This window comes from Phoenix dactylifera, unplaced genomic scaffold (assembly GCF_009389715.1).
Source record: "Phoenix dactylifera cultivar Barhee BC4 unplaced genomic scaffold, palm_55x_up_171113_PBpolish2nd_filt_p 001293F, whole genome shotgun sequence".
Taxonomy (NCBI): Eukaryota; Viridiplantae; Streptophyta; class Magnoliopsida; order Arecales; family Arecaceae; genus Phoenix; species Phoenix dactylifera.
Window position 1 is genome coordinate 15,448 of NW_024068625.1, and position 17,820 is coordinate 33,267.

The 17,820-nt window shown below is 41.1% G+C and overlaps 1 protein-coding gene across 1 annotated transcript; it reads left to right on the forward strand.

The window, feature by feature from the left end:
• Nucleotides 1-12,686: 12,686 nt before the first annotated feature.
• LOC120108359 (glycine-rich cell wall structural protein 2-like) lies at nt 12,687-13,476 on the forward strand. Its single transcript, XM_039121940.1, has one exon. The coding sequence runs from the start codon at nt 12,734-12,736 to the stop codon at nt 13,316-13,318; it is 585 nt and encodes a 194-aa protein (XP_038977868.1). The 5' UTR covers nt 12,687-12,733; the 3' UTR covers nt 13,319-13,476.
• Nucleotides 13,477-17,820: the final 4,344 nt, after the last annotated feature.

The following is a 17,820-nucleotide window of genomic DNA, read 5'->3' on the forward strand; positions in this document are numbered from 1 at the left end:
ACATCAATGTTATGCTACATGATATCAAAACAAGGTTGGAGTGTGGCCAAGAGGTGTGAGGCTTCAATGAGTTATCGGAAGCATAATTTTTGGAGTAACGACTTGATTGTTGATGGTTTTGAAGATAATTCGATATTCGGATCATGGTGGCCAACTTCACCAACATCGACATGGTTGCTTTTGCTTCAATGACTTATCTTAATAAGTTGAATTATACTTATTCTCCAATTTGAAAGTCTTTTATTAAATCATAATTGTTGGGACAATATTTGTGGGATATCTTGGGAGAGTCAGATATGATGAAATATATACTCTTGATAATGAGGTTGAAAAAAAAAGAGAAATCTATAATCTTAAAAGGTGATGTGGATTATCCAAGTTATGATGGATAGAATAAATTATCTCCATATCTAGGATGTATAGGAGTCAAAAAAAAAAGTATATGATATTCTTGCATCTCTCCACTCAAAATCTAGCAATGAGAAATTAAGATATTCTAAAAAAAAGGTTACCTGAAGAGTGGATTTTGATTTTAGGTTTCTCCAAAAATCTGAAAGAAGAGCAACATTAGTTTAAAAATGAAGACTTGAAGTAGGAAAAGTTTGATTACTTAGAGATTTGATCAAGTTCTGAAACTTAAAGCATGGTAAGGTTGATCAACTCTAGAATCAACCAAATTTAGAAGAAAATCTGGAACAAAAGAAGTTTGATCATACGGATATTGTATCAAATTTAGAAGAGATCATGATTGAAGAACCAATTGATTCTGAAATTAATCAGAAGAATCAAAGGATGCTACGATTGATCCAATCATAGTGATCTTTATTGAGGAGTCAAATCATGCAAAAGAATGTTGTGCTCATGCTATCCAAGACATGGATGTTTCTTTTGGAGAATTAGATAGAAACACAGACGAAGAGTCAATTAATTATGAAGTAGTTTTAGAGATCAAGTAATAAGAAGATATGCTTGGTATAGATGATTTATATTGTGTTTTGGTATTCAACAATGGTTTTGGTGCACTAACTAATTATGAAACTAATTTGGAGTTTGGACAATTAGAAGATTTTATGCATGAGGATTTGATTTCATGATTAGAAGGAGGTAACTACAAGCAGATATATGCGATTGTACTAATGCAAAATAAATTATATATCGATCTCATTATCCCTAAAATGAAAGAGCTGTCTAGTATAGAGTTGTTCAATTGGAGATATTTGAATGTGGCCAAAGTTTTGTTGTTGATTTTACTTATTTGCATAGAGTGGCCAATGCTATGGTGAGTAATGATCGCAATCGGCAACTTGATGTTCATTAGCAGAAGTTGGATGCTCAATGGAGCCTTGGCATAATGATCGCACAACCAATACTAAGAGAAAGTGTTGCAGAACATCGTCGACTTCAATACATATATAAAAGAGGATGAGCCAGTAAAAGAGTTATTATTCAAGTAGATAAAAAAGGAACATTATTTAATTATTCATTTGACAAGTCATTGCATATTGATATTACTACGATAATAATATATAGCAATGGGTATTGTGATATTTGATGATATCGATAAGTCTAATATTATTGGCGTGGACTTGACAATAAAGAGGAGTATTGAGATTCACTGCCAAGTCCTATTCTTATTAGAATTTATTTAATTGGTCATTAATTATAATAAATTTAGGATTCTAGTCTATTTTAATTCAGGTTGAGTCTCAAGCTCAATATATTTGAGTTTATTTTTTAGTGAAAGTATAATAGTGATATTTTTGTCTTTTTAGTATGAAAAAAATAATGTTTTCATCATTTAGTGGAAGAGAGAGTGTAGTCTTGTTAGGAGGAAAAAAGAATACATGAATTGTGGTAGAAGAAAATCGTATCTTTGAGAGAAGGAGAGAGACCTCTAGAAAAGGCTTGAAGCTACATAGTTAGAGAAACTGTACTCATTATTTTAGTCTTTATTTTTTTAAAATAAATCTATTTTTATCTCTCCAATTTTTTACTATACTTGCTTGATTTAATTTGTTTTATTTTTTTTGAACAAATTTATTTTTATCTCTCCAATATTTTTTCTACTATTATTGTTTGATTTAATTAGTATTTTTTTTGAATTCTGAACTATCACATTTAATTTATGTGGAGTAGTGCGATATTTTAAAAAATATCTTTTTTGTATTGGGGCTGTGGCAGTGACATTTGCAGAGATAAAGATGTTGGCGGTGGTTGTGGATCTGGTGCAGCGACATGTCCTCCTTCCATAAACCTGCTCTAGTGTAAACTAGTTAATTTAGCCCCGACGTTTTCAGAAAACTAACATATGGAGATAGAATAGTCCAACATGGCTTCAAGCAGAATCAAACGAATCCGTGATTCGTAAAATGACGATGCAATTCATGGGGCCGCTGATTTCCGCTCCATGACTCCCATGAGTTCTTGACCCCCATCCAGTTGCATCAAGAGACGAAGCTAAATCATTTACGTTGCTGTTGTGAGATACGGGCTGAAGTCGGCAGCCCCAGCCGACTTCAGCCCCGTTCTTTTTGGGGAAGAGCCGGAATAGAGGATCGCGAACGCGATCCTCTCCGGCCCCTCCGGGGGCGATCGGGGCGAGGGCGTCGTGGGCATCCGCGGCACCCCCCCCCCTCCAGCTAATCCGCGGCCAATCCGGCCACGGATTTCGCTCGACCGCCGCGATTCACGCGGCGGAGAGCCGTTGCCCTAGGGCTATAAAGCCTTTCCCCCCTCCTCCAGATCACGGCCGAGCTCCCTCTTCTTCCTCTCCTCCCTCTCCTCTCCCTCTCCTTCCTCTACTCCCGATTCCCAAGTGGCCGGCGAGCCGCCTCGGCCAACCACCATCACCACTTGACCCTCCTCTGTTTTGAGCTCTCCTTCCTCTCCGGAAAGCACCGCTGCCGTCGCCGCTGCTAGCTGCCGGACCGAGCCACCTGCTGCCGGAATCTGCCACCTCCGTCGACCGCCGGTGAGCCTCCTTCTCCTTGCCTTCGTCTTTTGCCAAATAACGTGATATTTTCCCCTATTTTTGCCCCAAACCGAGATCCTTCTCGGTTCTTCCTCGACGCCGGTCGCCGCAGCAATCTGCCGCCGGCCATGACCGCCCTACCAACAGCCGCGTCCCCGCGAGCCGCCGGCCGGGCCACCGTCCGGCCACCTAGGCCGGCCACCCTGCTGCCCTCCTTCCTCCCTCGTTTTTCCATCTCCCCTGTCCATGGGGAGATCGGGAAGGAAGAAGGCCCATTGTGGGCCGTGAGCACTTTGATGGGCCGTTGGGCCCAGTCCACTGCAGGCCCAACTTGGGCCCAGTCCAGTCCGGTTGGGCCCAGTTGGGCAGTACCTTTGTGGGCCCAACTTGGGCCCAGTTCAGATCCGAACCCGGAACCCGAACCCGAACCCGAACCCGAACCCGGAACCCGAAACCCGGAACCCAAAATCCGAACCTATTTGGCCAATAAATGGAATTTTCAGTTCAGCCCTTGGCAGTATATTATTTCACAAAAAGGTATTCTGTAATTTGTATTTGATCCCTGTAGGAAAGATTTATTACATAAAGTCCCTCAACTATATTTGTTTGGTCCTTTTACCCAAGTTTTATTACAGAACGGTGCTATGTAATTAGACATTGGTCCCTGAAACGAATTTTTATTGCATAAATGAACAAATTAGAGGCCAACGTTGGGAGGGCCCTATTGGGCCGAGTCTATGTGGACCCATTGGGCCGTATCTGATGTGGGCCCTATCGGGCCATGTTCATTATGGACCAACTCTGGGCCCTGTTGGGCCGTGCCCAGTAGTATTATTTTTGGACTTTCGCTTAGCTCTGAAATTAACAAAGAAATTAATTAAATTTAAACAGGTGAACCTGATCCGCCTATCTGAAGTAGGGATTAAGCGAGAAGATGTAAGTAACTTAATACTTCAAGTGTGATTTCCAAATTATTTGATAAACTGATTAAGTTTCGACATATGTTTTGTATTTAGTAAAATGGGTCTAGCATGTTAAATTTTATTTGAAAATTATGCTCTGAAATCCATAAATTATGACTGGGCAATTTATGAAATCTGTTTATATATATATATATATGCATTCTCAGCATGGCTATGATCTGTTCTGTTCTGCTCTGGCCCCGCCAATGGGGATTATACGTTGGACCTGTCGACTTGTAATCTGTGAGGAACCGGTTTCGACACCGCGCCACCGGTGATTAGAATAGTGGTTTCTGGACACCGGCTGCCATCGGTGGGTAAATATAGTGGATTTGGCACTTTTGTGCAACACCGGCTGCCATCGGTGGGTAAATATAGTGGATTTGGCACTTTTGTGCAACACCGGCTGCCATCGGTGGATAATAATAGTGGATTTGGCACTTTGTGCAACCCATGCCACTGGGGTACGTGGCCGTAGTCTGTTTGTGTTGAGATTATGATATCAGAGTTTTTGGAAAAATGATAATAAGTTTTGAGAACAGTAAAACAATGTTATTTATGAATTATTCCAGTTACTATCCTGTATTTTGATCTGATATGCTCTGACCCCACTTTGGGGTATTTTGTTGCTTACTGGGCTAGTGTAGCTCATTATTTTATTTTCTCTGTTTTTCAGATCCAGAGGCTTGATCGCACGGGATTGGGGAGTGCGTTAGATTCCTGATGATTTCTTCAGTTATTGGCATTTTAGTTAGATTAGTTTGGACATTTGAATTATGTTGGTAAATATGCTATTCTGAAATTTTGTAAGACTGCTTTTTGAATAATTATGTCATCTTTAAACATATGTGATTGCTTCGATATGATCAGCTGCCTTGCACGCCTGGGCGGCCCGCCGCACGGGCGTGCGGCGTCTGCCACGCCTCGGGCTCGGGGCGTGACAGATTTGGTGGTATCAGAGCTCAGGTTTAAGATCACTAGGGATCATAAGAGAAACAGTTATATTTGAGCCTAAGTTTTAGAATTCCTAGGATTCGTCGGAAAGGTTGAGAGATGGGTAGGAACTAAACAAGGGGATAATGTTTATTTGTTTTTGCTAATTATCTCATATTATTCTGTTTGGATGATTTTATAACATCTATATATTTTTACTGAATCAGAATGCCGCCTCGTCGTGTCCGTAGCCTGAATCGGATGGTCAGGGGCTCTCGGGGAAGAGCCCCTACTAACCAAGCTGGCGAGGCATCGCATAGCTCAGGACCCCAGGGTCAATCAACTCTAGAAACTGCCGCCGGAAATCAAACTCGGGTGCTCGAACTGATTGAGGAGGTCGTTGGGTTAGTACGCCAACAGAGGCAACAACCTCAGCAACCAATCCAGCAAGTCATTGATCCTCCGGAGCAAAGAAGGAGTATAGCTGAATTCAAGAGAATGGCTCCTTCGGCTTTTAAAGGCACTACTAGTCCTCAAGAGGCCGAAGCCTGGATAGATGAAATGGAGAAAGCCTTCAGAGCAATGGAGTGCACCGATGAAGAGAAGGTCAGATTTGCCACCTATATGCTTCAGGACCGAGCTCATCATTGGTGGATGTCTGTGGAGCGCACATTGGCACCCGAGCAGGAGGCACTTACCTGGCAGAGGTTTCGCACAGCCTTCTACTCCAAGTATTTCCCTTCAAGTCGCCTTAGTGAGCTAGAGAGAGAATTTCTAAATCTGTCTCAAGGAACTATGACCGTGGATGAGTATGAGGCAGAGTTTGACAGGTTAGCTCGGTTTGCTCCCACCCTCGTCATAGATGCAGAGTCCCGGATGAGGAGATTTGAAGAAGGATTGAAGCCTCAATTACGTCGGGGTTTGGCCGTAGTGCACTCAACCAACTATGATGACCTGGTAGACAGGGCCAAGAATATGGAAATTGTCTGGAAGGAAACACAAGATTCGAAAGATAGAATACAAAAGAAGAGGAGCAGAGATGATGATACTCATAGTGGACAGAATTCTAGTAGGACAACAAAATCTCGTAATAGGTCTGGGCAATCAGAAAAGCAGGGATCTTATGGAGAGACTATTCAACAAGACCAGTCTAAATGTGAAGCATGTGGAGGTGCCCATAAGACAGAACTCTGCAGACGATTATCTGGCGCATGTTTCAGATGTGGTCAACAGGGTCATAAGATAGCAGAGTGCCCTCGTAATCGGCAAGTATCACAATCAGATCAGAGGCTCCAAGCTACAGGGATCCAACAAGTACAAGCTTCTCCTGCTCCGGTTCGGTCGGCTCAGCCTTCTTCTCCTGAGCAGCAGACAAGGGGGAGACCGCGCACACAGGGTCGTATTTACGCACTGACTCATCAGGATGCTCAGGCATCCAATACTGTGGTGTCAGGTACACTACCGGTTGCTTCTGTTTATGCTTATATACTATTTGATTATGGTGCTACACATTCCTTGTGTCATCGATATTTGTGCGAAAATATGACCTACCTTGTGTGCCGTTAGAGTATGATTTGCATGTTAGCACCCCTGCCGGAAGTGAGATGATTGGTAATCAGGTCTGCAAGACTTGTCCAGTTTAGATAGTAGGTAGAGACTTGCATGCTGATTTGATAGTTATAGATATGTATGACTTTGACACAATTCTCGGTATGGATTGGTTAGCATTACACTTTGTTGCCATTAACTGCCATGAAAAGCAGATCTGTGGAGACACTGAATTTGGCTCCATAGGTAGTGGTGCTTATACTTTCCCTCGAGTTCTCTGCTATGCACATTAAGCAACCTGTATGTGTGGTTGATAGAAAAGAACAAGCGTTGAGGAGGCGCACGATTCCTTATGTTAAGATCCAGTAGAGCAATCACTCAGAACATGAGGCTACGCAGGAACTGGAGGACAAGATGATGAAAAAAAAAAAAAAAATATCCGGACTTTTTTTTTGTAAACTAAGGTATGTTAAATTTCGAGGACGAAATTTTTATAAGGAGGAGAGAATGTGAGATACGGGCTGAAGTCGGCAGCCCCAGCCGACTTCAGCCCCGTTCTTTTTGGGGAAGAGCCGGAATAGAGGATCGCGAACGCGATCCTCTCCGGCCCCTCCGGGGGCGATCGGGGCGAGGGCGTCGTGGGCATCCGCGGCACCCCCCCCTCCAGCTAATCCGCGGCCAATCCGGCCACGGATTTCGCTCGACCGCCGCGATTCACGCGGCGGAGAGCCGTTGCCCTAGGGCTATAAAGCCTTTCCCCCCTCCTCCAGATCACGGCCGAGCTCCCTCTTCTTCCTCTCCTCCCTCTCCTCTCCCTCTCCTTCCTCTACTCCCGATTCCCAAGTGGCCGGCGAGCCGCCTCGGCCAACCACCATCACCACTTGACCCTCCTCTGTTTTGAGCTCTCCTTCCTCTCCGGAAAGCACCGCTGCCGTCGCCGCTGCTAGCTGCCGAACCGAGCCACCTGCTGCCGGAATCTGCCACCTCCGTCGACCACCGGTGAGCCTCCTTCTCCTTGCCTTCGTCTTTTGCCAAATAACGTGATATTTTTCCCTATTTTTGCCCCAAACCGAGATCCTTCTCGGTTCTTCCTCGACGCCGGTCGCCGCAGCAATCTGCCGCCGGCCATGACCGCCCTACCAACAGCCGCGTCCCCCGCGAGCCGCCGGCCAGGCCACCGTCCGGCCACCTAGGCCGGCCACCCTGCTGCCCTCCTTCCTCCCTCGTTTTCCCATCTCCCCTGTCCATGGGGAGATCGGGAAGGAAGAAGGCCCATTGTGGGCCGTGAGCACTTTGATGGGCCGTTGGGCCCAGTCCACTGCAGGCCCAACTTGGGCCCAGTCCAGTCCGGTTGGGCCCAGTTGGGCAGTACCTTTGTGGGCCCAACTTGGGCCCAGTTCAGATCCGAACCCGGAACCCGAACCCGAACCCGAACCCGAACCCGGAACCCGAAACCCGGAACCCAAAATCCGAACCCATTTGGCCAATAAATGGAATTTTCAGTTCAGCCCTTGGCAGTATATTATTTCACAAAAAGGTATTCTGTAATTTGTATTTGATCCCTGTAGGAAAGATTTATTACATAAAGTCCCTCAACTATATTTGTTTGGTCCTTTTACCCAAGTTTTATTACAGAACGGTGCTATGTAATTAGACATTGGTCCCTGAAACGAATTTTTATTGCATAAATGAACAAATTAGAGGCCAACGTTGGGAGGGCCCTATTGGGCCGAGTCTATGTGGACCCATTGGGCCGTATCTGATGTGGGCCCTATCGGGCCATGTTCATTATGGACCAACTCTGGGCCCTGTTGGGCCGTGCCCAGTAGTATTATTTTTGGACTTTCGCTTAGCTCTGAAATTAACAAAGAAATTAATTAAATTTAAACAGGTGAACCTGATCCGCCTATCTGAAGTAGGGATTAAGCGAGAAGATGTAAGTAACTTAATACTTCAAGTGTGATTTCCAAATTGTTTGATAAACTGATTAAGTTTCGACATATGTTTTGTATTTAGTAAAATGGGTCTAGCATGTTAAATTTTATTTGAAAATTATGCTCTGAAATCCATAAATTATGACTGGGCAATTTATGAAATCTGTTTATATATATATATATATGCATTCTCAGCATGGCTATGATCTGTTCTGTTCTGCTCTGGCCCCGCCAATGGGGATTATACGTTGGACCTGTCGACTTGTAATCTGTGAGGAACCGGTTTCGACACCGCGCCACCGGTGATTAGAATAGTGGTTTCTGGACACCGGCTGCCATCGGTGGGTAAATATAGTGGATTTGGCACTTTTGTGCAACACCGACTGCCATCGGTGGGTAAATATAGTGGATTTGGCACTTTTGTGCAACACCGGCTGCCATCGGTGGATAATAATAGTGGATTTGGCACTTTGTGCAACCCATGCCACTGGGGTACGTGGCCGTAGTCTGTTTGTGTTGAGATTATGATATCAGAGTTTTTGGAAAAATGATAATAAGTTTTGAGAACAGTAAAACAATGTTATTTATGAATTATTCCAGTTACTATCCTGTATTTTGATCTGATATGCTCTGACCCCACTTTGGGGTATTTTGTTGCTTACTGGGCTAGTGTAGCTCATTATTTTATTTTCTCTGTTTTTCAGATCCAGAGGCTTGATCGCACGGGATTGGGGAGTGCGTTAGATTCCTGATGATTTCTTCAGTTATTGGCATTTTAGTTAGATTAGTTTGGACATTTGAATTATGTTGGTAAATATGCTATTCTGAAATTTTGTAAGACTGCTTTTTGAATAATTATGTCATCTTTAAACATATGTGATTGCTTCGATATGATCAGCTGCCTTGCACGCCTGGGCGGCCCGCCGCACGGGCGTGCGGCGTCTGCCACGCCTCGGGCTCGGGGCGTGACAGTTGTGCTCGTAATGCATGGGCTCCTTCCATAATTTACATACCACAGAAAAGTTTCAACATCAAAAGAAGGAAGCTGATGATCTCGTTTTGCTAGTCAAACGGTATGTTGAAAAATGCAACCAAATCCAGCGAGAATATCACAATGAGTTACTGGCTTGCAAATTCCACCACCGCCGACGATAAAGAATAGCAGCTTCACCTCGATATCCTTGCGTCGAACCTTTCTCGATGGAAACAAAATAGAACGAAAAAAGTCAGAGAATACATATCTGAATCGCAAACTAAGCGAGCAAAGCAGTAGCTGCAAACGGTCAGAGAAAGAAGCTTCCAGTGTCAAATCGATATGAAAGATTTAATGCAAGCTTTGGAGCCAAGGCAAGTAGAAAATTAAGGTTTGGTGGGGTTGTTGGGAGCGCAGATCGAGGTCGAGCTCATATAGAAAAGAAGTCATACAAGGCGACAAGGGCGAATGGTTGGTGGTCATGGAGGAATTTGACGCAGGATTTTGATTGGTTTCTTGGTGGAAGAGAGATGGATAAGTCCACGCGACAGAAGGGAGGGAGTGGTTGTGGTGTGTGATGTTTCAACGTTTTGAAGTGCTTCAAACGCGGCCGCTTGCCTGCGGGCGAGATCGAGAGAGAATCTACAAGTTAGTGCAAGTAGGCATCCGGGCGCGTCTTTTTTTTTTTTTAATTATTAGTTGTTCCCAGCTTAACATGTCGGTGGGATAATTTTTCTTAAATAGATTAAAAATAATACACGAAGATTCTTTTCTTAAAATAGAAAACTATTTGCATGCGTCTGTACGATGCAACTATGCATGTATGCACCATTGGTACATATCTATGTGAATATACATATATTGTGCACGTGTGCTCATATACTCATGTATGTGTTTGTCCTACCATGTGTCTACGTAAAATGGTTGTACCGTATCTTTCAAAACGAAAATTTATATAGTTACTACAATTTACATTATTTGGTATAGGGGCCTGCACAATACATTTTTAGTAACAAAAAAATGCATGATAGATTTATTACATGGTGGTAATTAAGGATTGGGCCATTAATTAGATAACATTGTTGGGGTATTTTTTCTGAAAAGAAAATTATTCCTTTAATTTATTTTATTTTATTCACTGAATTAATAGGTTGTATGTGCAAAATAAAAATTATATTAAAATATTTTAAAGAGGAAAAATAATAAAATTTAATAAATAATTTTATTTAGAGATATAAACACAAACATGAAATAAGAATCAATTTTATAGATTGAGTGAGACTTAAATTTGAATATATTTTTTTCAAGTGAGGAGAACTAAATCCAACTTTCGATTCCTCAATTTAAATATAAAATATATAAAAGTCAATATTTTGCTTTGAAATTAATTTCTCAACTTTCACTTTTGGGGGAAAAAATCTTTTCTTTATTAGATTCTATGTTGCACTAGAATGCACCAACCCTAGTTATGCCTATTATGAATAGCGGAAAACCCAAATTGACTAGATTTTAGTTTCATCACTTTTTCTTCATTTAGTTAGATTCATTGATAGGTATAGCAAAAACTAGTACGCTTAATTAGCACCAACATGTCTAGCTTGATAACACCCAAAAGATGCACCATGGTCGATGTATAGGCTTTTGTATAACATAAACTCCTCTCCTGTTGTCTGACTACATGGTTGCTTCAGAGTCATCATTCTCCCTTTTTATGTTGTTTGTTTTGCCATAGTCTCCCTCTCTCTCTTCCTTCTTTTCTTTTGTGGGGGTGGGGAACTAAACCATACTCTCCCTTCTTTGAAATATGTGGAAACTAAAAAAGAGAGTCATTTATAAGCTTTACTAGTATCATTTTCTTTTCTCTCTCAAACTTGTATATCGTCCGAGAGAACAAGGCCATAGTCCAGTGGTGGCACCTCTCTTCTCTTTTATGTTCTAAACATTTGAACATGTTTCTTCAAATGTTTGATATGGATAATCCTTTTAACATTCCTGACAAATGATTTGCAAAGCTCTTTTTTTGACAAAATTAAAAAAAAAAACATGTATATCTCCATCAGATAAAAGAGAAGTATAATTATGATCTTTACATATGCCTATGCACATTTTTACATTAACAAATCTAAAATTAGCTATAGAACAAACAATGACATGTGTTTGCATATGCCAAATGCTGGTTCGAACAAGATTACCTCTAGTTGATCCTTAGAGCCAAGTTAGCTCCAATGAATAGGCTAACACATCACACAGCAAGATACCTAAGGTGCACAGCTATATTGAGCATCCCGTACATGTCAATGTTTGATACACATCCATACTATATTAGACCAAGAAACAAATTGGCAAAAATGGTTGAACCTACTATAATTTCTTCATATTATTTTTTTAAATACCAAGGGTTATGCAATTTAATCTAGATCTAGCCAGTTGAACAGTTGGATAAATCACTTATTGAACTCAATTTCAAGCAAACATTTCAATCCAAAATTTGGTGATCCAACTTAACAACGTGGCTGAATTTTTCTTTAAAGCGTGATCCAACTTAAGTAAATCAGTATTAATTATTTTCCATCATATGTACCTAAATTATATAATTATTATTCTATATTTTCTATGTATTTTTTAATTATTTTTTGGTGTTATATTACAACTTAATTTTTTATTACTTATAGTATTATTTTATTTATTTATTTTTGCATTGATCGAGGGTTGAGTCGACCTGACATTATTCACTCAAATTCAAATAAATTAAGTTTCAATGTGCACTACTTCATCCTTACTGGTGCACCAGAGCCAATTGCGTGCACAAGAAGTTATTGCATGCTGCTTTGTTGTGCATGGAAGAAGCAAGCATAAAGCACTATATATATTGGGAGCATTCTAACCCTGTAGGAGGGATCAGAGATGTATATATCCTTTGTGCGAAAGAAAGATCCAACTTCTTTCACATGAAAGCACCATTTGATCAAAGCACTCCAAATTCTATCATTTATCTATCTGTATACATTTCAAAGCAATCGATGGATAATCCAATAGTGGATTCGTGCGATGAAATGTGAATCCCTTCCTTAGGCATAAAAGCTAGCTACCTTAGGAAAGCAAAACGTATATTATATCGATGATAAAATAAAAGTGAAAAAAAAAGGTGGATGAGCGACGCTGGGTGGGTATAATCGAGAGAATCCCACTAACAAAGTGAGAAAAGAAGCTGATGACACATCGGCACCATGTGTCAAAAAAGAGCAACCAGCCAACGCCCTTGGAGTCCTCATTTCACACGGCTTTGGCCCTCTCGAAAACAACGTGCATTATGGCCTCAGCTTTCGTCCGTTACCCATGCAAAAAAAGGCCTTTAAATAGCCCTCCTCTCCCCCGTTACCTTGGCATCCCTTAACTCCGCACCTTGACTACCATGGCTAGTCGTAGTAGCACTAGGCTTTTGGCTCTTGCCCTCATTGTCCTCCTAAGCGTTGGGCTCACTTCTGCCGCTAGATCCCTCACCGGAATCAGCGGTGGAGGTGGCGGTGGAAGTGGTGGTGGTGGCGGCTTTGGCGGTGGTTCTGGGTCTGGTTACGGTAAGGGATATGGTGAGGGATACGGTGAGGGTGCTGGCGGAGGAGTTGGTGGAGGATACGGGAAGGGAGGTGGTGGTGGCGGAGGTGGTGGAAAAGGCGGTGGCGAGGGCGAGGGCACTGGGTCCGGGTATGGCTCTGGTTCGGGCTACGGGTCCGGTGCTGGTGGTGGTGCACATGGTGGAGGCTACGGGAGTGGCGGAGGTGGTGGTGCTGGCGGCGGCTCCGGCGGAGGGCATGGAAGCGGGAGTGGATCGGGATATGGCTCAGGAGGTGGTTCCGGGTATGGTGCTGGCGGTGCCCATGGCGGAGGCTATGGCAGTGGCGGCGGCGGTGGAGGCGGCGGCGGGTCCGGCAGTGGCTCCGGCTCCGGCTATGGGCACGGTTACGGTTCCGGCTATGGAAGTGGTGGGGGTGGAAACTGACACTCCTAGAGGAAAATCCCTACCTTATAATATGCCTTGCATAATGGGTCCATAACGTGCTCTTGATGTAGTTAAGAATAAATTTGCGCTTGTATGCCTACTAGTGTATGGAACGCAGCTTTCTTGCTTAAATAATAACTAAAGAAAAGTTTATAGTATGTCTCTTTTTGATGTTGGGTAAAAGGAAACATCTTATTGTGGGGAATAATTTCTCTTAGGAAGGAAAGTCACACGTTCTTAACAATTTGAGTTCAAAAATGCACTCAAACTCTAAAAGAAACTCGAGTTGCAAAGATTTTTGTTGGAAAAATCTGGAGTTTCCCTGAAATGTCTAAAATTCTCTAACACTTGGAATATTTTTAGGAGCAAGATATTTACAATGTCTAAAATATTGTTCTAACTACTAAATGGATGACAAGAGACATCATCCTCTTCTATAAACAGGTGAGGGGGTTCTCATTTGCGACACAAGTCTCCACCATACTAGATTGAATACTAAGCGTTGTTCAGCCACTTTACTTTTTTCTAATTGTCTTGCTATTTACTTTCCCTAGTTTAAGGAACAGGACACTAGCCTAATCTAGAATTTACTAAAGGGAAAGACTGAGTCAGCTATGGGAAAGCATTCTAAGTAAATGATCCATTCTTAATATAATGATCCATCTTGATTGGCAGTGAGCAGTGGCTGTTCTGTATGCTTATCATGCTACACCAACAAAAGCGATGTCACTTCGTAGAAAAAATAGATTTAAAAATAAACTTAGTCTAAAAATCGAGATATGGCAAATTAACCTTACAATTGATTATACTTTTTTTAAGAAAATTAAATAAAATAAAATTGGTTACTGTTTGCATGTATCCAATGAAACTCCAAATTTATCAGGATGTTTAAAAAAAATACTTGGGATTTGGGAGTGTCCTAGTTCTCTCTTCTTCCAGTAACTATTCTATTTTTCTTTATACAGGTTCATAGGGCAACCCTTAACAGGACTTTTTGATAGAATCCATGCGCCTATGCTAAGCTAATGACTGAAGTCCGATTGTGATTCTTAACTACAGGCTTGGGCCTAGTGCACAAAGCCCAGACCAAAAGTTCAGAGTTCAAGGTCTATAGGGCATTGCTATTTTAATTTTTGCCTAATTATTGTTTCCAAAAATCTGAGAACAAAAATATCTAGAGAACAACAAATGACAGTGAAACCTTTTTTTTCTGCAATTCTTTGTAAAAACTTTGGAGCTTTCGGTAGCTTTGGAAAAAGAGTGAAAATAAAATGAATAGCGGAAGTTTTATGCAAATGCTGTTCAACGTCAATCTTTCAATGATATTTAACTAATTTGAAGAGAAACGGGAGAGATAGGGCTTAGTAAATTTCTTGATTTGAATAATGTTTACCTTGGAAAAATGTTATGTAATGACATTTGATAAAATGTAGAAGCAACTGGATTAAATTTGGTTGTAAAATTATAACATTTGAAATTTTCTAAATGCTTTAATTTTACCACTGCCTGTTATTATGAATAATCCATATGGAAATCAAAAATCTCAAGCAGGCTTTTCATGTTCTATGGGTCAAATCTTGTAGGCTGTGCGCCTACCTGCTCATGCTGTTAGGTCAGGGCATGATAATTAACCTCCTCATGCCTGCTTAATTTGGTGTTATTATTGCTCACGACACCTTTTGTCGAGGCGATTAAGGATCACCAACCTAGCATAATCAACTTCAAGCAGCACAAGTCCCACTTCTATCCTGGGTTCTTTTAGGGCTTGTTTGTTTCGCGGGAAGCATTTTTTCTCTTAGGAATATAATTCCTAGGAACAAATTCCTAGGAAGAGGATGCCTAGGAAAGTACTTTTGGCATGTTTAGTTGACCATGGAAAAGTGATAAATTTCCAAAGTGCTTATCTTTGGTTGGATATCACTTTTCTGGAAAAGTTATATATAATTCCTACTATGCCCTTAATAAATATTAGGTCTTTAATACCTCTTTAATGCTTTTTTAATGCTGAAGGGTATTTTTGGAAAAAAATAAAAATTGCGTGATTTCCGTCTCATGGGAAAGATTTTTCCATGAGATGTGGGAATCATATTTCCACGGAAATACAACTTTTCCATCTTTCTCCTTTGAAAACTCCAACCAAACAAGAGGCATCTAATTACTTTCCCGTTGACCATACTCTCCCTCCTTTTTTTCCTGCGAACCAAACGAGCTCTTAGGGTTTTTTGGTTAAGACAAATGTATTATATAGTTCTGGTATTATACAATGCTCAGTCCCTTTATCTCACAGGCCATCATGAGAAGTTTACAGCCAGCCAGTGTGGATCTTTTCACAGCACCGATGGCTCCGATTCAAGGGACAACATTTGTTCTCAAATTTTGTTTGAGAAGTACATTTTTTCTGTGAAATTGAAAGACCAGGTTGCTTAAGCACATGATATTGGATATACTAATTAATTTGCTTGCTCTTCAAAGACATGTACATATGCTTCTGTGTTGTTTCTCTCTACATGAAGCGTACGTAGATGCAATACCATCATTTAAAATTTCTTAGGAAACCATCCATGCCCAACATTTATCCACTCTATTTTTTATTTTTATTTTTTTTTATGGCACTCAAGTGACTTCTAGTTGGTCAGGCTTTTCAGCAGCGCTGTTGCCCCATCTGATTAGATGCCCATGTTGGTCAAGGTACAGCAACTGTTGCAGTCTTTTGTCGAATACCTGAAGGTTAAAACATAGCTGAGAACAACGTTCACTTGTGATGGCAATGTTTAGAGCCAAGATACTGTATTAAATGATAGAACCTATAATAAATTTTGTTTTATAAAAACTGAAAGCAGCTTATAATAATAAGAGCAGCAGTAGCAGCAACAACAACAATAAACTACGACGATAGTAGCAGCAGCAAAGCAGTAAAAATGAATAGGCATATGCTTATGGAAAATAATAAACCGTCATGATACAGAAGATACATGTCGAATCACTAATTTAATTTCTGCTGAAAGAGAATTGCCTTCACCAAAACCAACAATTTTCATGAAAAACTATAATACCTTCCCTTTTTTTCAAATTTCAACCTCTATCACGGGTACCATCACTACAAGAAAATTGGGCATTAGCGACGCTTTTTTTGGCCTTTAGCGACGCTTTTAAGCGTCGGTAAAAACCATCCCGACGCTTTCCCAAGCGTCGGTAAAGCGTCGCCTATGCTACAGTGGGGAAAATATTTTCCGACGCTTTCAAAAGCGTCGGAAATTAACGACGCTTTAAAGCGTCGTTAAATGTGATTTTAACGACGCTTTAAAGCGTCGTTAGAATATTATTTTTGTTAAAAAATTTCTTGATTTTAACGACGCTTTAAAGCGTCGTTAGAATATTAATTTTTAAAAAAAAATTCGTGATTTTAACGACGCTTTAAAGCGTCGTTAGAATATTATTTTTTAAAAAAAAAATTCGTGATTTTTTAGATAGCGGACCTAAATCTAAGCTCCGATCCTTTCCAGTTGGATTAATAGCTTGTGCATTACTTCTCTCCCATATATTGCATGACAAATTATGTAAAAATTTTTTGTTATGCGACAAATGTAATTAGTCGACACAACGGGCACAATGTCCCATATATTGGTTCCTGGGACGAAGACCGATGTGGGGTCCTGGCCCAACACAGTCAAAACAAACACAATGGGCACGCACAACTCAAGTGGTGCTACTGAGAGCCGAGAGATACAAAAGTTCAAACTGACCGGACCCTAGAACATAGATGAAAAGAAAATTTACCCCATGCAGAGATATCAAGAAGAACCAACTAAAAGACAGAGGAAAAGAGATCAGATTAAATTGATGTAAAACTAAACAAGTTCATAAAAAATGATGCAGCAGCTGCCCATACAAAGTCCTGGATTCTTGATACGGAGATGCTATAAGTCCAAGATCAAACATTTAATACCCACATCAGTAAATAAACTCCTAGCTTTAGACACGCCACCAGCTATAACTAGGGCTCATGAAACTCCCCAAGTACAAAAATTGACAACTACAAAGCTTAAAGCATGATCGAAAGTCAGCCCGCTTGAGTCAAGAGCCCTTCAATAGTCATAAGCTTGCCTTGCACTCGCCACAGCAAGTGGTGGAAGCCAAAATGAAAGAAGCTACAAGGGATTAACTATCATCCTCATCATCCTCCTCTTCATCATCATCTTGGTCGCCATCCTCATCATCTTCAGATCCCTTCTGACAAAAAATAGCATAATTGGTCACACATGATTTATTAGTGTGTGCAAATAAGAAGATATTGTATAATACACAGCAATAGCACAGGTCTACAGCAAGCAAAACTCATGTCCATGATTTAATATAGTGCTATACTTGTCTACAGATGATCTCATGGCATTCACTCTTTAATTTACTTGATAGTCATTTGTTAGGTCTCCATGATACCTTATCGAACATCATGATTGCACCGTATTAAAGGCTTAGGAACAGAGGAATGGAACATGAGAATA

What these genes read in the sequence shown, in the direction of transcription:
- LOC120108359 (XM_039121940.1), top strand. Translation starts at nt 12,734, where the DNA reads ATGGCTAGTCGTAGTAGCACTAGGCTTTTGGCTCTTGCCCTCATTGTC.